Source organism: Aplidium turbinatum, chromosome 2 (assembly GCF_918807975.1).
Source record: "Aplidium turbinatum chromosome 2, kaAplTurb1.1, whole genome shotgun sequence".
Classification (NCBI taxonomy): Eukaryota; Metazoa; Chordata; class Ascidiacea; order Aplousobranchia; family Polyclinidae; genus Aplidium; species Aplidium turbinatum.
The window spans coordinates 26,437,149-26,463,410 of NC_137473.1; the positions used below are offsets into that span (position 1 = coordinate 26,437,149).

Here is a 26,262-nt window from a genome sequence, read left to right on the forward strand (position 1 = left end):
TAAGTTTAATATATTTTACGACCCAGAGTGAAAAGTCTCAACCCAACTTTGAGTCGCGACCCATCATTGGCGGACTCCTGCTCGGCGGTATTGGGCACCCACTAACATTCTACTTTGTGGGTTTTTTGTTGTTGACACTACACTATTAAGATGATGACTTAGACAATGCTTTTACAGATCAAGGTTGTACAAAAACTCCGCTTTAAAAGAGACGTGGTGGACAAGAGTTATGCGGATGTAAACTTTGATTTTAAAACTAACAACAGCAAGAAAAGCATCAGTGTGTTTGTATCCATACCTTCAGCTGCAGTTGAGACCATTGCTCTGAATTCTGTTGCTGATTTCTTTGTATTCTATTCCATATTAATAAAAGATCCCTCGTTTCTGGGAAGTAAAGAAATGGTATCTGAGGTAAAACAAATAGATCTAATTTGACTTGAATACGGCAACCAACAGTTGATGAAACTACTAATTAGTATAAATTGTGTGTTTTACTATCATTCGATATGAAAAAAATCTAATTTTGCATATTGCAAGGATTTAAAAAAGGTCAGGCAGTGTTCTTGTACACTCTCTCCTGGTGGGAATTAATCAAAGACCCAACAAAACCTCTCCCAGGTTTTGACACGGCTAACAGAAAATTATGGTCTTGGCAAACCGCATAAGAAAAAATAATAATAATAAAACAAACCTATCGTACTCTTGGCTATTTCTGAGTAGGCTAACTACCCTACTTATATCCATATGTTTTCTTTTTGTTCCTTTGAGAAGCTTCATTTTCCTAGCACTCTGGTAGTGCGACTTATCACCTCACACTGTGATACAGGTCAGATCTTCTCAATGCACCGTTTCTTGGAGTCTTCTTGCACCCATGGCAGGTTTTTGTAAAAAGCCATTGTTGGATACTTAATTAATTCTCAGCTTAATATCACACTTAGCAACTTTATAAGCTTGTTGCTGGTTCTTCGCCATCATTCTTGAGTTTCACTGATGGGAGAAGGAGAACATAGGAAACCATAGATTTCAAAACGTTTGAATTGACCTTTATACGTAGGTAAATGTGCCAAAGTGGAAAAAGAGCAAAATCATTTTTTGGCGAAATTTCGTAATGACTTGCCTACTGAAGGTTCCCATTACTCTAGAAAGGTCACAACGTACAGAAAGAAGAAATTCTTGTACCCTGGAACTACCATAATCCAACTTCATCAGCAATACAAAGAGCTTGTTGAATCATCAGGAATACTAACATTGAGCACAGCCCATTTTGGTAAAGTATTTCATGATGAGAACTTCTCCGTCTTCATCGTCGGCTCCAGCTCGTGTCCGAGCATTGGTTTGTCTTCAAGTTGAATTTGGCTTTGGATGGTGATGTGGCTTTGGAGGCCCAATGTATGATGGAAAAGACTTGGGCAAAAGGCACTGGGAGACGATCATCATAGATCCGCCGCCGATGTGTGAAACCGGGCTGGAGGCTTCCAACTCTACCAAGCCTGCCTCCGTTACCCGTGATATCATCGCCATTGGGCTTTGTTTGGTTCAGGTCCAAATTGAGACAAAGGCCATTCGTTTGTATGGTTGTTTAAGGTGGTCGTAACTACGCGAGGGCTACGCACACACTCTTGGCCAGCTCCATGTCCACTGCGGTCCAATAAGATGGAAACGTGAAGGTTCAGGGGAACTGGTTACAACGGGTTGCTGGATGCTCTGTTCATACCACGTATTATAAGGATCAGTGCAACGTGTGTGTTTCATTCAAACACAGTAATATTGCCAAGGAACGATGCGATGACCATATCAAGTTGAAGAATGAAGATTGAGATGAGAAGACGAAAGACAAAGAGTCCGCTAGCACAGTTAAATCCGTATGGACAATGAATTTACAGGCTGTACTTCTGTGTCCTAAAACTAAGGCAAGCAGTAGGCTATATACTATAAAACCAAGCTGCAGGTACACAATTTTACACTATTCAATCTTGAATCAAAATATGCTTGTTGCTCTATTTGGAGCGAAACAGAAGGTGATTTACGCAGTGAAGTAGCCTATTCGCTTTCTTGCAGTTTAATCATTTCGAACGGGTAATTTCTGGAAGCCCCAGTCTGGAGGAGATAGTTATTTGGAGTGATTGGTGTGGATTGTGGATATCAAAATAGAAACTCTAATGTCTCTATTGTCTCCTGTGCCCTTGCATGGCATCACTATTACTCAGAAGAACCTCGTGGCTGGTCACACCAAATGGAGTGCGATAGCATGCACAGTACTATCGAATGAAATTTGGTAAACAACATTTTTACGACGAGAGATTACGAAATTATCATCCAGAATGCCAGGATCAGACCGCATCCCAACAATGTACAGAGGATGCAACACAGTGATGTTATGAAAATCGGTGGACGATGCTTGTTGAGTATCAGGCTTTGAAATAAAGCTGGAGTGGAGATTCCATGATCTTAGAGGCCGGAATCATCAAAGTAGTGGAAAGGTATGTGCAAAGTCCCATTATGTGAGGCTGCATAGTGGAAGGATCTGCCACAGTGGTCACAAACAAACTTAGGTGACACTACATGGATTCCTATTTTTTCAAGCCATCTTCCAATCAAATTTAGGAAATACAATGATCTCCAACCTATGAAACATGTTATGCCAACAGGGTGCCACTCCTTTTTTGATGATTTGCCTCATCACTGATAATAATTTATTCAGCTTATCTTGCCAACGCTGAACTGTTTTTGGGCGAAATATGCAGTCTCGCATGAAATATAACTCCTATCGTTAGATTGGAGTTGCTATTAAGGATTTTCTTGTTCATTATAGTCGTATTATTACTGTTATTATGTCACCGTTAAAAAACTCATATTTCAAGTATACATGCTCATTGTACTTGTGTAGACATGCTATTTTCGCTTAACTGTGTAATAAATATGATAAAAACAACCGTGTAGACAGTTTTTTTCGATTATCTCAAAACTAGAAAAAATGAGTTACGCCATTATTTTATTAGTCTGACGATATGATTTTTTGTCTAATTGTAAAGATTTTTTGCGCTTGACACCTAAAGATCGGAGAGATGTTATTGTGAAAGCTGGAAAATGCTTGAATTGTTTGCGCCAGCATATGGTTAGGGACTGTAATCATGCAAACAACTATCGTCAATGTGGGCCTAACAACGATAGGAAACACTTTTTTTTCTTGCATGATTTTTATGTGACGTCACGTGATTCTCTGGATTCGGTTGGCAAAGATGATGCTTGTGCCAGAGTCCCTGTGCGTAATGTTAAGATTGGAAATGTTAAAGCAGCCTTTAACCGCATTACTGCTGCTCGTGTTTTGAATCCAATGACTGGTAAATCGAAATTGGTGTATTGTCAGCATGATCCTGGTTCGCAGTTGACGTTTGTTTCGAGTGATTTGGTCTGCGAACTTGGCCTTAAACAGTATGATAAAGCGTCGTGTAAAATGGTTACCCTGGCTGGTCAGAACGATACTTGTGCTGACCTTGTTAAACTCAACATCCAGTCGTTAGAGACGAATGAACTGTTTTGTGATATAACTTCGGTGGTTAACCCAGCTTGGGCTGACGATGTTAAAACTTTACCGCATAAGCAGGATTTAAGTGGTTTCCGTCATTTTCATGACGTGAATATGTTTCATTTGAATGATGGTAGTACTGTAGATGTACTAATTGGCAAAGACAATGCTTATTTGATGTGGGCTAAAGAAGAGCGTCTTGGTGAAAATCGTAGTGAACCACATGCTTTACTCACTCCTCTCGGTTGGTTGGCTTGTGGTGGTAAGTCACCCTTTGGTGAAAGCGTTGCTAACGTGTGCAGAGTGCAGACGTCTTCAGAGTCAGATGTCATCTCTAGCTTTCAGCGTAAAATTGAGTCTCGTGATATGGAAATAGCAGACCTGAATAAAGTCATTCAGGATTTGACACTGCAAAATGAAACCTGTGAATTGTCTCGCAATGACATTTTGGCTAGAGAACTTGTTGAACCGAATATTGAGTTGAAAGATGGTCGATTTGAGATACCTGTACCGTTGAAGGAAGATATTGATTTACCTAACAATTTTGTGTTGGCGTCAGATAGAGCTGCTGCTTTAAGAAAAAAGGCTTTAAAACAACCTGAACTTCGTGATTTCCTTACTGACACCATGAAAGATCTTAAATCTAATGGTTATATTGAGCGTGCTGGTGAAGCAGGAAATGTAAAGGAATTTGAGTGGTATTTACCATACTTTGTGACGTCACAATTACAAAAGCGCATTGTTTACGATGGCAAGTCTGAATTTCGAGGAACTTGTGTTAATGATGTAATGTTTTCGGGTCCTGACTTGTTAAACCCTCTGGTAGATCTCTTGGCTAGATTTCGGCTGAGTAGATTTGGTTTCGTGGCTGATATGACTAAGCACTTTTTTCACATTTTGAACACTTCAATACGCAAGCCCAATTTCATTGAACTGCTTACGTACACGATCAGTGCCGTTTGTTTGTATCGTGAACGAACTTCCTTTGGTACTTTTGAGTGACGACCCTAGGAATTTTACTGTCATCACCCCTGCCTCACTTTTGACCCAATACTTAGACCCATACTGTGTTGTTGGGCAATCACATGATCGTGACCAAGTAAGAAGGGATTGTCGGTTCAATTTGTCACTTTCTCAGCAGTTTTGGAGTAAATGGATCGATTTTTACTTGCCAGGGCTTCAGGGCCGGAAAAAATAGTTAAAAATGGCCGAGAATTTGGAGCCTGGTCTACTTGTAGTGGTGGGTTCTCTCCAAGACATTGGTAAACGTGGAAAGTATCAACTTGGGAGGGTGCATGAGGTAGTCCCACAAATTAGGAAAGGGAAGCCTGTGGTTCGGAGAGCTAAAGTTGCCGTTTGCAACTATGATGAGAGTACGGGGGAAATGAAAGTAGACTACGTGTTGAGGGATATTTCGTGCCTCGCCTCCGTAAAGAACACTTAAGTGTTAGGGTTTGAGCCTGGTTTTGTCTGCGGTGGCCGACCCTTGTTTGAGCCCAGAACAGTCTGTTATTATCGCAACCATTGTATATAGCGTGTACCTATGGTACCAATTTCATGTATCGTCGTGTACTATTCTTGTTGTTGTTCATTCTTTGCATGCCCTTTGTATTTGCGTATTAACTTAAACGTGATCACCCCTTGTCACACCTGTTGAAACATTACATCATCGTTAAATCTTGAATTACGAGATATGGTGTAAGCCAAAGCCAACAGGTGCTGGAATAGCTTCATAATGCTTATCATTATTACGTCACACAAGATGTTTACGTGCGTTTAGAAGATTGCAATCAATTCTCGTCATTTTAAAATTGTTTCTTGAAACTTTTGAAAGGTTGGTTGCATATTTAATTCTTTTGCTTAGTGCTTGCCAGCTGGACAAAATTTCCGTCTTTATTTCAGTAATTTGTAATGTAGTGACAAGTTTTTAGTGGCGTACGGTGTTGCGTCCAAATTTCGACAGCCTTGAGGCTAATTTTACAGAAATACAATTCTTGAATAAACGTTTTCAGAAGAGTGTTTCTTTCGGTCATTGCATACAGACGAACGGATCCTGGAATTTTATGTTACAATTTTCCCACGAAGAGATTATGGTTTACCGCTGTGACCACTACTCTCAGCGGTAAACCAAACGCGATACGCCTCTTACAATCAACAATGTAAATCAAAATCCCTCTTCACGATAGTTGTTTGTTGCGTACATTATTTTGAACACTTCTTGCAAGTGCTCGTGTTGTTCCAAAGATATATCAATCCTTTGATTATGTCTATTATTGTTAGCATAATATCATATAGCATATTTGTTTCAAATTTGTCATTGTATTAAATCTTGCCTTGTTATTTCGTCTGCAAAACAATTAGTTTAGAAGCGTGTATCACACTTCAACATAAAATGATGAAATTGAACAATGAAATGTATTGAAATACCAGTGGTCCGTAAAATTTGCTTGCTTTTCAGATTATATCTGTTGGAGGACTTGGCGTGTCATCATTTTCTCACTATTTTTCCATTAAGTTTAAATCGGTGAAAGAACCTGAACGCGTGGCCTCTACAAACGATAGTTTTAAGGTGCATATTAGGATATTTGTATGAAATTTTATATTACACAATTTACCATTTTGTATGACAGAAGAGTTTCATATCGTATCATTGTGGAAAATATTGTATACCTACTGAATATTTTCTTAGTGTGGATGATTACGTGATTACATAAAAGCTACTGGCTCAAATTAACAAAAGTTTTATGAGTTTTTCAAAAAAAAATTATTTTTGGTTCTGTAATAAAATGACATCTTTATGTAGTATAATTTTTAAGATATCAGCAGTTTTTGACACCCTACTCTCAAAATTGTCTGCAAAACTAGTTAAACATTCGTCGTCGTGTAAGCCTCTGGGGCCAAGGGTCTATCCTTTTACCACCCCAGATTCACGATGTTCCCTGGTCTACACTGGACTACAAGGATGCGTTTTTGCACCTACATGTTTTTCACTGTATGTGGCTGCAATGCTTAATGAGGTCCCACAAACCTCTCCTGGTATCAACATGCGCTGTCGCATGGACGGAGGGCTCTTCAATCTTGCTCGCTTCCGTGCTAAGTCGAAAACCTCTGATCTGTCACTAGCAAGTTGTTCCAATGAATTCAGATCAATACTTGCATGGTCGAGGGAGACTTTTAGCTGATCTTTGTATCTCAGTTTTGGTCTTTCTAGGGGTCCTTTCCATATCTCTAGTTCACCATAAGCATAGGAAGCCTCGTTGACATGTCCTCGTATGACATGTCCTGTCCAGCGAAGGCGGTGTTGCAATATGGTGGTTTCTATAAACTGGGCAACCTGGCGCGATCAAGGATTGCATCTTTGGTGAGACAATCTTCCTAACGAGTGCCTAGCATTTGCCTCTACTTCATGTGCTTGAAATTTTCAAGACGTTTGATGTCACGGCGGTATAATGTCCAGGTCTTACAAGCATAGAGAAGGGTGGATACAACGACTGCCCTGAAGACCATAATTTTTGTGCGCATGGATGTGGCAGTGGCATGGTTGTTGAAAACACGGTGCTTAAGTCTTCCATAGGCACAATGTGCTGCTTTTACAGTATATGATGTTCAATAACCTTTGTGCATGTTGGTGCTGTTGAAAGTATGCTACTAAGGTAGGATAAATAGTCTACTTCACCTATAGGTTTTTCGTTGATATTGATCTCTGGGGAGGTGTGATCAGGTGGCGTTTGGTTGAGTATCCTAGGTTTATCAATGTTAACTTCCTTTCCAAAATGCTTATAAGAGTTGTTGTAGAATGTAGATGGTGGCTCTCGTTTGGAGATCATCAAGAGTCCAAGCAGGTGTGGCATTGTGAACTGTAAACTGTAACGGCAAACTTTCGGCAAACTGTAACTCATGAATTGTATGAGCAGAGGTTTTCGACTTTGCACGGAAGCGAGCAAGATTGAAGAGCCCTCCGTTCATGCGACAGCGCATGTTAATACCAGGGGAGGTTTGTGGGACCTTGTTTAGCATTGCTGCCACATGCAGTGAAAAACATTTAGGTGCAAGAACGTATCCTTGTTTGAGATCACTTGTAACAGCGAATGGATCGGAGAGGGTGTTTTGGTAACAGACTCTGCCAAGCATGCCATCATGTAGAGCACGGGTCAGGGTAATAAAGTCGTCAGGGCATCCAAACCGAGCAAGAACAGACCACATAGCAGTTCGAGGAACTTCATCAAATGCCTTCACCAGGTCCCAGAAGATAAATGAAAAAGGTTGTTGTTGTTCTTGACACTTTTCTTGGAGTTGTCGAGCACAAAAGATCATATCTACAGTGCCGCGAGAAAATCTAAAGCAACATTGAGACTCTGGGAGTACATCCTCAGCTAGCGTGATAAGACGATCAAAAAGAATGCAAGCAAAGATATTGCTGGTGATGCTGAGGAGTGAGATACTACGGTAGTTGTTACAATCTTCTCTATCTCCTTTCTTAAACACTGTAACTATATTCGCATCTCTAAAGTTGCTTGGGAGTGTTGTTGTTTCCCACATCAAAAGAATCCACTGCATTCATCATCATCATGATTGTCAGCCATTGTTGTTCCACTGCAAGACCAAGGCCTTCCCCATATCTTAATGATTTTGTCTGTCTTTGCACGTTTGTGTCCAGTGTTTGTCGAATTGGTAGAGTTCGTCTCGCCATCTTGTTTTCTGTTTCCCTCTTTTGCGTTTATTGTCAACGGTATCCAGTCAGTAGCTCTTCTTGTCCATCTGTTGTCAGTTGTTCGTATGATATGTCCTGCCCAATTCCACTTTAAACTTTTTATTGTTTAAGTGATATCTTTGATTTGTGTTTGTTGTCGTATCCATTTGGCTGGTTTCCTGTCTTTCCATGTAATGCCTAAAAGTGCTTTTTCATGTGATCTTTGCGCAGTGCGTAGTCTGAGCGTTAGTGCTTTCGTTAAGTTCCATGTTTCTGCTTCGTATGTCATTGTTGGGAGAATGCATTGATTATATACTTTTCTTTTCATTGAGATCGGTAATTTACTTTTAAATTTTGTGCTCGCTCTTCCAAATGCCTGCCAACCAAGTGTAACTCTTCTTTTAATTTCTTCTTCTTTATCAGGTGACGTGGTTACTATTTGGCCAAGGTATGTGTATTTGTTTACGTTTTGGAGATTGGCTCCATCTAATGTAATGTTTTGGTTTCCTTTGACATGGTGATTAAACATAACTTGTGTTTTAGTCAAATTCATTTTGAGACCGACCTCTTTGCTTGTCTCGTCGAGTTCAGTCAACATTGTTTGGAGTTAATTGGGTGTTGAAGATATCAAAATGATGTCATCAGCAAACCTGAGATTGGATAGGTATTCGCCATCTACTTTGATACCTTTTTCTGCCCAGTTTAAATTTTTGAAAAATTCTCCTAAGCATGCTGTGAAAAGCTTAGGAGAGATGGACGATCAACTGCATTAGGCGGTCCTTTACCTGAGGTCCTCCGTAAAGAAAAAAACTCTAGTGGAATGTTTTCTGGTCCTGGAGCTTTGTTTTCTTCATGTGTTTGATAGCCTTATTGAGTTCATTCAGTGTAGGTGGTGTGGACATTCAATCGTGAGTGGGTTATTGTGGAGTATTGCGGAGAAGGTCACTGTGAAGAGATGAGTGGTTATTTAACAGAGTCTCAAAATGTGACTTCCAACGATCAATGATTTCTTCAGTGTCAGTGACAATGTTTGAGTCTACTGCGTTTTTTAAACTACCCACAGATGACTTAGTAGGTTCAAAATTTTACTTCGTCGCAGAGTTAAAGCTTCATATCTCGTTAGTCTTCAGCTTTCTGTTGCCAGCTGGTGTTATGGACAACCGTTCCCCAAATGAAACGTCACATAACTTACGTCATGGAATATTTTAAAAAATGAGCAGAAATTGCAACATACTTCGTAACACCTGGAAAACATTGCACAAACCGTTTCAACACCTCTTGGGAATTGCATAACAATGTTTATCACTGGTACGTCACAGAAGCTGGTTACGTGCATTTGAAATATCTCAAGTCAGTTTTGTCATTTTAGAATGGTTTTTGGAAGGTTGGTCGAATATTAAAACTGTTCTGCTTGTGCTGACCAACTAGACGAAATTTCCGTCTTTTATCCAAGTAATTGGTATTGTGGTGACAAGTTTTAGTGGTGTACCGCGTTGCACTCCATTTTCGACAGCCTGTTGGCTATTTTTTGCTGAAATGCAATTCTTGAAAGACGTTTTCAGAAGAGTATTTTTTCGGTATCACATACAAACGAAAGGATCCGGGAATTTTATGTTACACTTTTCCCACGAAGATATCATGGTTTACCGCTGTGACCACCTGGTTACAAGTTTGCACCCCCCTCTACAAGACATGGTATCTCCATGGTAGCAAAAGTCAGCTATCACGTCAAGTGTTCTATCTTCAACCTCAATCTCGGTAATGTGGATCCGGTCTGAGTGGGGTCTTTTATGTCACTACAATTCTTGTGGACTCTGTGACAGCAATTGGTGCAGAAGATAGAGTTTCTTCGGTTCCACTTAGGCATGCTGCACAAGGATGCTTTCCTGATTTTTTAGTGAGTCCATGTTGAGACCAAAAATCATTACTTTGGTCATCCCCATGTTTACGCCTAGGCCCTTTGCTTCCATTCCCTTCTTCCAAGATATGGTTCTGTTAACAAGTCTCGAATGAGATGTCGATGAATGACAAGATCATCAGCGTACAACAGCTCCCAAGCAGCCAGTGCGCAGCTTTAGAGACAGGGCTTCCAAAACAATGATAACGAGCAGCAATCTCAATACAGAACCCTCATGTACACCCACTCTGAAAGTGTCACTGTATCCGTCTTCAACTCTCACACGGCTCCTAGCATTCAAGTACATTGATTGTACTAACCGTACTAGCCAAGTAGCCATTCCTAAACATTCAGCTTACGCGTGGCACACCAGATCACCTTCCTCGGCAATCGATCAAAACCTTCGAGGCCTATAAAAGTCATATAGAGACTTTTATTACGGCAAGGTGCTTTCCTTGAAGGTGACTGATGATAAAGGTGGCATCAGTTGTATCTCGAACTGACAAGAAGCTAAACTGCATTTCATCGATCTGCACTTGTTTCCTAATCAGGTATTTTATCACTTTCTCAAGCATTTTCATGGTTTGATCGAGCAACTTCAAACCTCTACTATAATTTCCCATATCCAGAGCATCCCCTTTTCCTTTGTAGATGTTGTCGATACTAGCTCTCTTCCCAGGACGTTAGCAAAAATAGTATTGTTAATTGCGTGATGCATCGAATTAAAGTCTCTTCAACAGTTTCAACTGAGGCATGGCTGTTTGACAGAAACAATGTTGAGGGCACTGAAAGGTGGTCATATTCCACTTTTAGAGAAGCTTGGAGATGCAAGAGTTTATGGAATACTGAAAAAAAAATCTGGGGAAAAATGGATTGTTCAGTGGGACATTGATTATACTGAAACAAGCATAAGAATAGATAAGTTGTTGCTAGATGACTAGTCACAACGATATGTTCAGCAAAAGAGAAGATCCAGAAGAGTCTGATGTGAGTGTGTCTGATTTAGATAATCCCACCCATGTACCAGTAGTTCCAAAGAGTATAGTTGAACTACGATACTAACAGACGAAGAAAGTGACAGCCATGGTACCAAAAAGTAGTTACTACAGGAAAAGCAGACTCTGGAGGTAAAACTAAATTAACAAATGAAAAAAAGTGTATTTGTGTTTGGCTAATAACAAAAGCAATTTTAAAGCAACTTATTTGCGAACTGAGACTGGTCAGACTGTGCGTGGTAACGAAATTGACCAAGATGAAGAAAGATTCTTGTTCCAGCCAATTGTTCACCAAATCAAACGTCATATAATAACCGTTATGGTCTACTTAACCTAGCTGGCATCTTACGTCATGGAAATTGTTAGAAAATGTCCAAATATTGCACCATCGTTCGGAAGACCTGATGAAACATTGCATCATCACCTTTGAACACCTGTTTGAATTGCTTGACAATGCTTTTCATTATTGCGTCACATTAACTGTTTACGTGAAGTTGAGATATTGAAATTTATTCTCTCATTCTTAAAATTGTTGCTTGAAAGTAAGTCGCAAATTTAACTGTTTCGCTTAGTGCTGCTAGCTGGACAAAAATTCCGTCTTTTATCTAAGTAGTTTGTTGTAGTGACAAGTTTTAGTGGTGTACGGTGTTGCACCCAATTTCGACAGCCAGGTGGCTAATTTTACAGAAATACAATTTTGAATAGACGGTTTCAAAAGAGTGTTTCTTCGGTCATTACATACAGACGAACGGATCCGAGAATCTTATGTTACAATTTTCCCACAAAGAGATTATGGTTTACCGCTGTGACCATAAATAATAAAAGACGTTACTCTGTCTAGTGTTTGGTACTGAAGCAAAATAATAAAAGACGATTCTCTGGCTAGTGTTTGTACGGAAGCACAGGCAAGACATAAATAATAAAATATGAGTTCTTGTCAGTTGGTAGGCTGCAGAAGCAAAATAATAAAAGACGTTACTCTGTCTAGTGTTTGGTACAGAAGCAAAGAAATAATAAAAGAAGATCTTGTTGGTTGGTAGTCTACAGAAGCAAAAGAAAATTAAAGACATTTCTTCTCAGTTGGTGCAGAAGAACTTCAAGCTAAAAATTAAAGGCGTTTCTTTGTTGGTTCTGAAGAAAAAACTACATTGACATTCATTGGCAAGATAAAAGATTAAAGACAATCGATCTGTGCTTGAAGATTCAAGTGAACGAATCCAAGCAAGTTTTGTGGAACTTTAGGACTTCATATACCCGTACAACTACGATATTCTGCATTTAAATTCTTTTTGTATTTTTACGGTCTTTGGAGTTAAGTTTTTTATAACTTAATTTTGTGTGTTTGTGTAACTTAATTTTTTAATTGTTAAATTTAGCCCAAACATGTAATATGTCTACACTCGGTGGCGACAGGGACTCGACCGCCGTCGACTCGACTGAGTTTAAGCCTAATGATGTTCTTTGCGGTCGGGCAGGCCATTCTGGATAGGGACCCAGTAACGATGAGGCTAAGTCAGTTCGAGAGGCCCGGCATCTTAGAAGGGATATTTTGACTCAAATTGGGGAACTTTCTGTGGCCCTAGGTTCTTTGAGTGATAAGCAGAAACTGTTAATTTTTAGATCTAAGTTCTCTACTTTGGAAGAGGATTTACGGCATTTCCATGCTCTTTTGACTAAAATTTTTAACTTTGCAATCTTGGCAGAACTTCGTGATAGGGTAGATCCCTAATTAAACTCGTTAAAAAATAACTTCGAACAAAAAGTAAGTGAGTTCTCAGATATGTTGGATGCTGACATACATCCTGAGGATAGCGCCTCAAATGTAAGCACTAGGATGTCTAGGAGTTCGTCTCGGATAGTGGCACAAATTAACCTACAGCTAAGACGAGAAGAGCTCCAGATACAAGCCGAAGCCGAAGCGATAGCTGAGGCCATACGAGCTGAGGCCGCCGCAAAAGCCGAAGCGAGAGCTGCTGAGTTCGCACTCAAAGACGCACAGTTGAGAGCTGAACAACGTAAGGAGGTAGTTTTAGCTGAATATCGATCAGAGGTGGGCTCAAGGCGTAGTTCTAAGAAGGGCTCTTCTAGCCATTCCAGAAGTGAACATCAATCGCAGTTTAATTTACATAACCTTTTCCAGACGCCTGTTCAGTCTGTGAGTGGACCAGTACAATCCACACGTTTTCCAGCTGTTTCAGGAGGTCTCGGGGCCGCGGCTAAGGGTCTTCCGAAGGCTGTAGAGCCAAGGCCTGCGAATTATAACCAAACTCCTCCCCCAGAGCGTACAGGTCACTGGGCCGCTATCAGAAGTAATGTTTTGCCCCTTCACAGTTTTCTGCGCCGCTAGTTTTTGATCGCCCAGCTACACGTAATTTGGCTGGTTGTGAGAGGCGTATCGCGTCTCCTGATTTTAACGTTTGTGAGGATCGTGATCGGGCTGTGCATGTGACTGAGCCCCCTCAGCCCCTTAAGGGATATAGCTTGTCTTCCCCCGCTAAATCGAGTTCTCAACAACAGGATTGCTTTTTTGAATACCAAAATAGTAGGACGTTTTTCGATAAGGCGGCCTTGATTGGTTACGATGGTAATAATATGCCATTTGTCTTCTTTAAAAATCGTGTTACGGCCTTGATGGCAGCTTCGCCCTTTAAAGGAACTCGTTTGACTTTGTTACAAGCAGCTTGTGTTAGAACAGCTCCGCAAACGATTGCTAATTTGGTTTCCGACACTCCTGGCTTGTCAGAGGAAGACAGGATAGAAATGTCGTTAGCTCGCTTGTCCCAGCGTTTTGGGGTTCGTGGAGGTCTTTTCGCCGAACCAGAAATTAGAAAGTATCGCTATGGTAGCAAATTGACTTCGATCTCTTCCAGTGATTTGAAAGAGTTTAAAGATGAATTGTCGCAGTGTTTGCTTTACGCGCAAGCTTATGGTCAGCGTGATAAATTAGAAGGACGTTTTGTTTTGGATTTGGCTAAGCGACTCCCGTCTGACGCTAAGCAGCGTTATCTTGACTTTTTAGGTGATCAGTATGGTGGCACTGATGAACCTACTTTTCAGAGTTTGTTCGATTTTGTAGTACGGGAGGAAACGCGCAAGTCAACTGATTTTAGCATTATGCTAATGGACGATTCTAGTGAGTCGCAGCATTTAAAAAAGTTTGGCAAAGGAAAATTGCCTTCATGTCCGGTTAGGCCAGAGGTGACGAACCTGCGGCCCGCGGGCCGCATGCGGCCCGTCAAAGAATTTTGTGCGGCCCGCAAAACAATTTGACAATCGCTCATGCATTAAAGACAAAAGACATCTCAAAGCTGTTTTATGCCTTCACTGGTGCACCTTTCCTTTGATACAGGTTGTTACAGGTCGAGACTGACAGATGAATCTCTTAGTGTGCAGTTGAGAGTTGCCACATTCGACCTAATATTGAACGCTTAGTCAGGATTTCCAAAAATCTCACTAAGCAAAAAAATTCACTGCTTCAATGTTATTTTTTTAATATTTTTGCTTCAATGCTACATTAGCTGTATGATTCGCATGGGCTTTTGTTTGTTGTTTGAAAAAGAAATTTCATTAACTGATTTGTTGTTTCGGAGCATAATGGTCGAAACATTTCGTCAACTTGAGGAAAAAGGATAGAGCCAAAAAAAAGAAGAAATCATACTCATATGAAAGCAAACACTTAAACTGGAAAATTACACTTAGAAAATTAAACTGTCTTCAGTGCAAGTACTGTTGCTCTATACTTTTTGCTCAGCAAGTTGATTTGTTTTTATTTTTACTGTTGTATGTTTCGATTCTGCGTAAGATAATTTCAACTGTGTGAGTTTTATTACTTTCATCTGTCGTTTGTTACTTTTCATGAATAATATCTTGAGTCGCTTCTAAAAGATTTCATAGTAGGTTACGATTAAAAATTTGTGTGGCCCGATAACTCATGCGTAATTGACAAAGTGGCCCGCGACCGCAAAAAGGTTCGTCACCCCTGGGTTAGGCAGACGTCCGTAAAACCCCATGATAATGTGATTTCAGGGAGTTCGCAGTACTCGACTGCTGTTGGCGCACCGCGCGGTGGTGTGGCCAGTCGTAGTGACATACCGGCATGTTTTTATTGTTCGTCACGTGGTCAATTTGAATCTCATTTTTTGTCTAATTGTAAAGAATTTTTGCGCTTGACACCTAAAGATCGGAGAGATGTCATTGTGAAAGCTGGCAAATGCTTGAATTGTTTGCGCCAGCATATGGTTAGGGATTGTAATCATGCAAACAACTGTCGTAAGTGTGGCCCTAACAACGATAGGAAACACTATTTTCTTCTGCATGATTTTTATGTGACGTCACGTGATTCTCTGGATTCGGTCGGTAAAGACGATGCTGGTGCCAGAGTCCCTGTGCGTAATGTTAAGATTGGAAATGTTAAAGCAGCCTTTAACCGCATTACTGCTGCTCGTGTTTTGAATCCAATGACTGGCAAATCGAAGTTGGTGTATTGTCAGCATGATCCTGGTTCGCAGTTGACGTTTGTTTCGAGTGATTTGGTCTGCAAACTTGACGTTAAACCGTATGAAAATGCGTCGTTTAAAATGGATACTCTGGCTGGTCAGAAACCTACTTGTGCTGACCTTGTTAAACTCAACATCCAGTCGTTAGAGACGAATGAACTATTTTGTGATATAACTTCGGTGGTTAACCCAGCTTGGGCTGACGATGTTAAAACTTTACCGCATAAGCAGGATTTAAGTGGTTTCCGTCATTTTCATGACGTGAATATGTTTCATTTGAATGATTGTAGTACTGTAGATGTGCTGATTGGCAACGACAACGCTTATTTGATGTGGGCTAAAGAAGAGCGTGTTGGTGAGAATCGCAGTGAACCACATGCTTTACTCACTCCTCTCGGTTGGTTGGCTTGTGGTGGTAAGTCACCCTTAGATGAAAGCGTTGCTAACGTGTGCAGAGTACAGACGTCTTTAGAGTCGGATGTCATCTCTGGCTTTCAGCGTAAAATTGAGTCTCGTGATATGGAAATAGCAGACCTGAATAAAGTCATTCAGGATTTGACGTTGCAAAATGAAACCTGTGAATTGTCTCGCAATGACATTTTGGCTAGAGAACTTGTTGAACCGAATATTGAGTTGAAAGATGGTCGATTTGAGATACCTGTACCGTTGAAGGAAGATATTGATTTACCTAACAATTTTGTGTTGGCGTCAGATAGAGCTGCTGCTTTAAGGAAGAAGGCTTTAAAACAACCTGAACTTCATGATTTCCTTACTGACACCATGAAGGATCTTAAATCTAATGGTTATATTGAGCGTGCTGGTGAAGCAGAAAATGTAAAGGGATTTGAATGGTATTTACCATACTTTGTGACGTCACAATTACAAAAGCGTATTGTTTACGATGGCAAGTCTGAATTTCGAGGAACTTGTGTTAATGATGTAATGTTTTCGGGTCCTGACTTGTTAAACCCTCTGGTAGATCTCTTGGCTAGATTTCGGCTGAGTAGATTTGGTTTCGTGGCTGATATGAACAAGTACTTTTTTCACATTTTGAACACTTCAATACGTAAGCCCAATTTTATTGAACTGCTTACGTACACAGGCAATGCCGTTCGGATCGTGAACGAACTCCCTTTGGTACCTTTAAGTGACGACCCTAGGGATTTTACTGTCATCACCCCTGCCTCACTTTTGACCCCATACTTTGACCCATACTGTGCTGTTGGGAAACCACATGATCGTGACCAATTAAGAAGGGATTATCGGTTCAATTTGTCACTTTCTCAGCAGTTTTGGAGTAAATGGATCGCTTTTTATTTGCCAGGGCTTCAGGGCCGGAAAAAATAGTTAAAAATGGCCGAGAATTTGGAGACTGGTCAACTTGTAGTGGTGGGCTCTCTCCAATACATTGGTAAACGTGGGAAGTTTGAACTTGGGAGGGTGCATAAGGTAGTTCCACAAATTAGGAAAGGGAGGCCTGTGGTTCGTAGAGCTAAAGTTGCCGTCTGCAACTGTGATGAGAGTACGGGGAAAGTGAAAGTAGACTACGTGTTGAGGGATATTTCGTGCCTTGCCCCCGTAAAGAACACCTAAGTATTAGGGTTTGAGCCTGGTTTTGTCTGCGGTGGCCGACACTTGTTTGAGCCCAGAACAGTCAGTTATTATCGCAACCATTGTATATAGCATCATTTTAGCGTGTACCTATGGTACCAATTTCATGTATCGTAGTGTATTATTCTTATTGTTGTTCATTCTTTGCATGCCCGTTGTATTTACATATTAACTTAGACATGAGTGATTCAAACAATTTGTGTATCGCGTGTTTTTATTCATTGGCTCACAATTGTCGTCAATTCATTTTTAGTTATGCCATGTTAGACTGTCATAACTAGGGGCTGCTATGTTCCAGCCAATTGTTCACCAAATCAAACGTCATATAATAACCGTTATGGTCTACTTAACCTAGCTGGCATCTTACGTCATGGAAATTGTTAGAAAATGTCCAAATATTGCACCATCTTTTCGTAAGACCTGATGAAACATTGCATCATCACCTTTGAACACCTGTTTGAATTGCTTGACAATGCTTTTCATTATTGCGTCACATTAACTGTTTACGTGAGTTTGAGACATTGAAATTTATTCTCTCAGTCTTAAAATTGTTGCTTGAAAGTAAGCCGCAAATTTAACTGTTTCGCTTAGTGCTGCTAGCTGGACAAAAATTTCCGTCTTTTATCTAAGTAGTTTGTTGTAGTGACAAGTTTTAGTGGTGTACGGTGTTGCACCCAATTTCGACAGCCAGGTGGCTAATTTTACAGAAATACACTTTTGAATAGACGGTTTCAAAAGAGTGTTTCTTCGGTCATTAAAAACAGACGAACGGATCCGGAAATCTTATGTTACAATTTTCCCACGAAGAGATTATGGTTTACCGCTGTGACCAATTCTTTATTGTCAAAATTATGAAAGACTGGACACTATTTAATACAGATATCCATAGCTGTAGAACTGCTATTCTGCGGAGCATAAAATATATCTTGTCATTAAGTACCACCAACTTAAGTAGATCAGGAACTGAAGCAAGACAACCCTAGTTGCTGCAGCAATACAATCATTTATGTTTGAAAATACCAGCTCTTCACCACATGCACAAATCGTTGAAATAGGCTACAAACTCCATTTGCAAATGACTACATGATTACAAACAATGTCATGCTCTTTCAAAAACAACACATCAAATCCAATCATGCAGTGTAATAGGCTATGTCCAGTTTGCGCTTTATAACCGGTTTGATTTTTGAGAACCTCACTCTGCTATGTCCAAAAAAGAGGCATTAAAACATGGGGAGCGGCACACAATTTTAAAAAAGATGTAGTTGCGTGCAAAACAAGGAGAGCATGGTATAGCTGTAAGTATTGTGGCACTGGTGTTTTTGATCCATTTGAGATATCAAAAATATTCAGAAAAATAAATCTATTTCTGCGTTTCTCAGTTTGATGATTTCGGACATAACACCATCTGGTTGTACCCCAACGATATGATGAAGAACAAATCTCGTTTTATAATTTCAGTTGAACATAGTTTACTCATTTGCCTTTCTAAAACACTTCCCAGAATAAATTTACTCGTGGAGAAACACCAACCTCATCCATCGCATACAGTGTGTGACATGATGGTTTTAAGTGTACGGTACGCAGGTAGTTTGTTATATTTTGTCTTTTTAGTTGGATAGGCTACACTTTACGCTAGATAATTTTCGGGGGTACGCCATACTGTACATGCAAAAAAATCAACAGGGCACGCAGCTAAAAAAAAGTTTGAAAACCCTTGGGATAGACTAATAGGCCACTCAATATGCATGCATTCCCAGTGTTGTGTATAAATAGACTAAGCTAGCACCGAAATTGCAATCTGCAACACGATTATTTCTAATTGGACTTTGTCATACATTTTCTTTGAACATTGAATTTCCAGGCATTGCATCCTTTGGATCCGTAATTGGGCTTCTTTTTTGCACCAGCTTGACTGGGCGTGTAGTTGTTCTCTAATACGTTAAATTGCCTACCCTATTCTTAGCGTATTAATTGATAGTGACTGTATCTTTTGTGGATCACGTTATAGGGCAATTTTGAATCACTTTAGTGCGAGGATAGCTTGCCGTCCCCAGAACCCCTCCATAACGTTTGTCACTTCGCTTTTATAATGTATGACGTAATTACCTCCATAATTTGCATAAAAATTGTCAGTATTACTGCTCGTAGACTAATTTTGCAGACATTTCATAATTGGGCTTCTCTCTTGCAACGGCTTGACTAGGCGTGCAGTTGTGCTCTAATAAGTTAAATTGCCTACCCCATTTTTGCATAAGCTAAAAGTGTTACAGTACGGTGCTCATCAAGTCTAATTGATGTAGGCTATTGTACTGTATATCATCATCAGTCGTCATCTCCGCCTGTAGCAGATTGCGCATCAACATGGGTTATTTGCTTTCAAGAGTGGCGATTTTCAGCCAACTCGCTCAGTGTCGCCAAGTTGAGTCCGGTCCATGATTGGATATTGTCTTGCCATCGTTTTGGTTGCCTGCTACAATACGTTTTCTCTTACCTTTTACCTTGCATTCTGTGCAAACTTTGCTGATTCCGAGTTGTGACCTTTTGGTGTGGCCATATACGTACTGTATATGATGGCCGCTCATTTGGCAGTTCTTCTTCCGATAAAATTTCTTTGTACCATGTTCCAAAAAATCGTGAAACAAAAATGAAATGGGATAAGTTTGTAAACACAGCAAGAGTATAGGCAAGAATAGTAGATCAATATATTGACTCCATTTGATATTGGTTTTATAGTAGCCTAAAATTGATAGTAGAATTGATATTTAAGTTTAATTATGTTTTTAGCATTCACTTTACGTTGAAATAATGTTGTTCCTGGAAGGAAGTGGCTAAATTGACTGCTCATGAGATGGCGAAAAATTGTAATGAACGACTTTTTATTGTATTTTTAAATTTTCACAACAATAGAATATCCTGCAACAAGCAAGCATAGTGGAATGGAATTCATCGTTGCTGGAATGGGACAAAACAAAATGCTCCAAAGAATATACGAATCTTGGTTATCCTCAATTCATCTGCAAGAAACCTACTAGTTACGCAACGTTATTTGTTAGTATGACATTAAATACTCTCTTTCGTTAAAAATAATTTATCTTAAATTAATAAAATGGCAAAACATATGAAACATTGCCCATGCATTTTTGTGTAAGCAACTGTAATTTTTATTTTGCATATGATGTAAAATAACTTGTACTTTTGATAGGACATATGAGCTGAGTATGCTTCCCCTTTAGATTCGCTATTGATCAACCAACATTTTTAAAAGCGTTTTTTACGAATTTAAACTTTCTGATTTGCATGTATTTTCTTTTTTTGAAAAACTTCCTTTGCAAACTGTATAGCTGTATATCTTTTCTCTCTTATTATTATTTTGATTAATTGTAAGAAGATTATTCGCGGAAAGCAGCCCAATCTGGAATGCAGTTAAAACATATCTTCTAAGTGTCGTCAATACCTTTAAGTAAAATAAAGACTAAAGTGAATAAAGGAATACTTTCGTTTGTAGGCTATCTTTTGTCATTTTTTATCAATTCATCAAAGCCATGTTTTTAGAGCTCTAGAATAGTCCCAACAAACGTAGCATTGTCGTTTGTGAGTTATATTGGTTGTGGAATATCTGTGATTTGTTTGCTGGCAACCATCATCTTGTATCTATATCACAGGTAAAGTGGCTTGTGTGATACATTATGAATAGCTAAAGCTATCTATTTGCAGTTACACGCTAACGAATTTCACCAATTTCTTATTCGTACAAATGACTTACTTTTAAATTAAATGTATTATGAAAGACGTCTCTCGGTTGAGCATTTTGCTCATACCTGGCATTCATCGTTTGCATGCGGCATGAAAAAACAGACCGAAAAATAAGCGGCTTCAGCCAGAAGTATCCGTCAATTAGATTTTGGCGCAATATACTGTAACAAGCTTTCCTCAAACTCTCTGTCATTACTTTCGTAATCGAGAATTTTTTTTTATTTTATTCAATTTAACATTTTTTTTATTATATCTAAAACATTTTACTTATAATCAATCAAGCTGACTCGAAGACTACAATATGTCTCTTCGCTACTTCCGTTGTCAGTTGTGTTGCATCTGTAATCACAGTATGTTAGAATATATGTTGTCGCAATGGGCGCAAAATAATGCATGATTATTATTATACATAAATAAAACTGTCATGTTTCTCGGCAGTCGAGTGTAGCAAGTATTGAGATCTATAGACACGTGTTTTGCTTATGAAGCTGGGCTCATCAGTATCGCACCACTAATTCATGCTACATAGTTCTCAACCGCTGCTTTTGCCAGTCGTACTGATAAGCTCACTCTTATGGGTGAAACACGTGTCTTATCGCTGTCAATTCGTGCTACACCCGACTGTAGAGAAACATGTTTTTGGAAAAGCCTTCATGGCCAGCCTGGAGGCTACACCGGTAGGCTATGGTTAGAGAAACATAATGTACGCTGTTCTACTAACTTCTATAGAATAGTCAGTCTTATGCTGGCGCCAAGAAGATCGTTTGTTTAAAACAAACTGTCATCAATTGGCTTTGTGTCTTCGATGACTTAATTTTCTTTTTTTAGCGAATTTCGTCGTAAGAAGTCAGCGCATTCACTTTTAAACACTTGCTTCTGTCTGTTGGTTGTTTGCTTGTTTTTCACTGTTGGGGTTGGTTTTCCTCAACATCGCTTACTCTGTGACGTCATAACTACAATACTGCAGTTCTTTGCGCTCTCCTGTTGGACATGGATGACCGTCAATGCTGTTGAAATGTACACAGCTTTCACTAAGGTGACTTTAACCTAAAACAATCTAATTTTGTTGCAGTTCTTCATAAATAAATTTTTCCAATGTTACTCATAGTGTAGTCAAATAAACTGCAAAATTTAACAATTTGTTCGGTTCAATTCTGTATAATTTAACTTTTTACCTAATTCTTTGCACCAAAAGCTTTTATTGTGTCCTGCTTTGAAAACTAAACTATTTAGTCTGTCACAATTAAGGTGCAATGCCTCGCGATGGCTTGCTTTGTATCTTAAACGAGCGTTGTTGTTTTGGTTGTAGAATTCTGGTGCGATGTATTATTATCGGTTATGACCTGAAGTAACCTCTGATTACGAAATCTGTATTATGTAACGTGTATTTTTGTGGAATCATTTTCCCTACGTGACCTTCTAGAGACTTCTGTTGTTTACATTTCAATGCTACGTGACTGAACGATGAGTTCGTGTGATGCAACATTACGTAGCCTTCTCGAAGTTACTGGACTGAACAGCCAACTATAAATAGTGGTGTAGTTTGTGTAATTATTATTATGATGATTATTATTGAGTTGGTTATGAGAGTTGTGCTATGAGTTGTGGATTGGTAGTTGATGCAGAAATTAGAGTTATTTGAGAAGCCGTTCGTTAAAGTTCTTCAAGAAGTCAGATTATCATTTCACCAGTAGAATTATTCGACATTTAATTGACTGCTTTTCGGTTGACCCATTAAACTACGTCATTGAATCTTTCCAAGTCTTTTTCCTGGTAAGAGATAGAAAGAAATCGTGACATTCTGGGGGCTCGTCCGGGATTCAACCGAAAAAGAATTAACCGAAAAAGGATTTAACCGAAGAATACCGAAGATTTATTGAAAGAATAATAAATTAATGTCAAGATGGCGGATACTGTCAAACATGAGATGATTGAAGACTTAGGGAGCATGGCTGAACGAATGGGGCTGACTGGTAATGAGAAGTCTCAGTTTGTGATGGAAGAGTATCACAAGATAATGGATCAAAAAGCTCAGCGAGAAGCTGACGAAAGAGAAGATAGAAGAGCTGCTCGTGAAATAAGGAAAGCAGAACTTGAAGCTGAAGAAAATCGAGCACAACGAGAAGCTGAAGAGAAACGGGCGCTACTTGAAGAGAAGCGAGCACGACTTGAACTTGAAGATGAAGAAAAGCGAGCACAACTTGAAGCTGAAGAAAAGCGGGCACAACTTGAAGCTGAAGAAAAGCGAGCACAACTTGGTGCTGAAGAAAAGCGAGCACAATTTGAAGCTGAAGCAGAGGAGAAGCGGGCGCAGCGCGAAGCCGAAGAGAAGCGGGCACAGCGCGAAGCAGAAGCTGAAGAGAAGCGAGTACAACGCGAAGCAGAAGCTGAAGAAAAACGTGCACAACGGCAGTACGAAGCAGAAGCTGAAGAAAGAAGAGCGCAATATGAATTGGAAAAGTTATGGCTTGATTTAGAAAAACAAAAACTGGACAATGGTGAGCGATCTAATTCTACTATTGATAATGCTCGAGATGTTATTGTGGCGCAAGTTAGACGTCCAGATTTGCCATCATTTGTTGAAGAAAAAGATGAGTTGGATAGTTATTTGTTAAGATTTGAAAGATATGCTACAATAGCCAAATTGGAGAAGTCAACGTGGGCTACCCAGCTAAGCATGTTATTATCGGGACAAGCTCTTGATGTATATTCAAGACTTTCGCAAGAAGAGGCCATGAACTACGACAGATTGAAGTTAGCTCTGTTAAAACGATACAATTTTACTGAGCATGGATACCGTCAAAGATTCCGTGAGGCAAAGCCTGAACGACACGAAAGCCCAGGTCAATTTATTGAACGTTTAAGAAACCTTTTGTTAAAATGGTTTGAACTTTCGGGGGCCGAACAATCATTGGACGGATTGGCAAACCTTATAGTTAAGGAACAATTCACAGATTCATGTTCAAAAGATCTGTCTGTTTATTTAATGGAGAGAAGTCCAAAGACTCTAGAAGACATCGCCACTGTGGCGGAACAGTATTTAGTTGCCCATGATGAGAAGTTGTCGACCGAAGAGATGTTGTCATTCGATAATGACGAGGAGCAAATAAAAGGAGGTGCGGTTCCAAGAGAAGTACGTTGTTTTAATTGTAATGGCTTAGGTCATAAGGCTGTTAACTGCCGGAAGAAGACTAACAAAAGTCATCAGGAATCGAGAAAGTGGTGCAATCGTTGCAATAGGCAAGGACACAAAGCGAAGGAATGCAAGGACAAGTCGTTTTCTTTATCCAATCAGTCTGGAAAAGATAAAGACACGGACGTTTATCGATGCGGTTGTGCGTTAATGATTCCTGAACCCACGCCTGAGGGGGAGAGATCGGATGAAGATGATCAGTTGGAGAAGAAAACGGGAAAGAAGACAAAAAAAGATGCTTACGAAGAAATAATACCTGAAGATCACCTGCCAGTAGTGGATGGAATAGTTGGAAGCAAAAAGGTAAAAGTTTTACGTGATTCTGGTTCTACGGGTATAATGGTGAGGAGAGATTTAGTAAATGACAACCAGTTAACGGGAAAAACTGGCCATGTGATAAAGATAGATACCACTTCAATCCAAGGACCGTTAGCGATGATATATATCGAAACTCCGTATTGTAGTGGGACTGTGAAAGCGTTATGTTTACAAAATCCTTTAGTTGATCTTATAATCGGGAGTGTTATTGAGAAAGATTCTGAAGTTACCTGTTATTCTTGTGGCAAGAATAGTCACTTTGCTCGAAATTGTTCTGCAGATAATCAGCGACGAACATTTGGAGTTTGCTATAGATGCGCTAGACGCGGACACTTCGCTAGAGAGTGCGTTGCTGACGGCGGACATTCGGAAAACAGACGTTGCCGTAACAACCATTGCTACCGGTGTGGGGAGATTGGACACATAGCCAGGAGCTGCTCTTTTGATGAAAAGGCTTGCTACAAGTGTCACAGAGAAGGTCATCTGGTCAAGGACTGTCCGGAGAGGAAGTGTTTCCGATGTAAGAAGATGGGTCATCTTGCTCGCCGGTGCACTGAGGAAATTGAGGACTTTGGAAACTTTCACAGTAAACGTAATGATCATTGTTTTGAGAAACGCTATCGTTGGTAGATCATGCAACGATGGACTTATGAGAACTGTTTTATTGAGTAATTAATTGTTTTCTAATGTGTATTCTATTGATTGTGTTGTTATATTGTTTGCAACAATATTCTAAGGGGGGGCGTATGTCACAATCAAGGTGCAATGCCTCGCGATGGCTTGCTTTGTATCTTAAACGAGCGTTGTTGTTTTGGTTGTAGAATTCTGGTGCGATGTATTATTATCGGTTATGACCTGAAGTAACCTCTGATTACGAAATCTGTATTATGTAACGTGTATTTTTGTGGAATCATTTTCCCTACGTGACCTTCTAGAGACTTCTGTTATTTACATGTCAATGCTACGTGACTGAACGATGAGTTCGTGTGATGCAACATTACGTAGCCTTCTCGAAGTTACTGGACTGAACAGCCAACTATAAATAGTGGTGTAGTTTGTGTAATTATTATTATGATGATTATTATTGAGTTGGTTATGAGAGTTGTGCTATGAGTTGTGGATTGGTAGTTGATGCAGAAATTAGAGTTATTTGAGAAGCCGTTCGTTAAAGTTCTTCAAGAAGTCAGATTATCATTTCACCAGTAGAATTATTCGACATTTAATTGACTGCTTTTCGGTTGACCCATTAAACTACGTCATTGAATCTTTCCAAGTCTTTTTCCTGGTAAGAGATAGAAAGAAATCGTGACATAGTCGCATTGCATTTTTAAGCACAGTTTTTAAAAAACATAACAGCACCCATGATATAAATCACAACTTACGATTCTATGCAAGTTGCGACGAAATTTGCATGTCAAACGAAGTAGAATAGTCTCAGTCATAACACCAAGATTTCAACGTATTCATGTTTTCAGTTGAATTGTGCCAATGTGCTTTTCCTATTGCACCGATCGAGTAATTTATAAATAATTATTTAAGCTATGTAAATAAATAATTATGACAAAGATTGATTTGCCATTGGATGGTGAAATGTAGGGGAGATAGGGGACCTATGGACCCAGGAGACCTATGGAACCATTGCAATATTTCGCCATCTAGTCGCCATCTAGTCGCCATTTAGTCTCCGCCATCTAGTCTCCCAGTCTCCGTGGAACCGAGATGTCTCTCTTTCTTGTCAGCACGTGTTAGTTTGGCTAGCAGCAGCGAAAGTTACCTCTTC

The 26,262-nt window shown here is 39.7% G+C and overlaps 1 protein-coding gene across 1 annotated transcript in view; it reads left to right on the top strand.

The window, feature by feature from the left end:
* The window catches only part of LOC145788466 (uncharacterized), a 98,902-nt gene that overhangs the window by 41,453 nt on the left and 31,187 nt on the right, over positions 1–26,262 (top strand). The window contains exons 8-12 of the mRNA XM_082600231.1: positions 178–411; positions 5,985–6,095; positions 20,126–20,266; positions 20,771–20,880; positions 21,800–22,007. Of these exons, the coding sequence (XP_082456357.1) occupies positions 178–411; positions 5,985–6,095; positions 20,126–20,266; positions 20,771–20,880; positions 21,800–22,007 (804 nt within the window). The remainder of the gene's footprint in view (positions 1–177; positions 412–5,984; positions 6,096–20,125; positions 20,267–20,770; positions 20,881–21,799; positions 22,008–26,262) is intronic.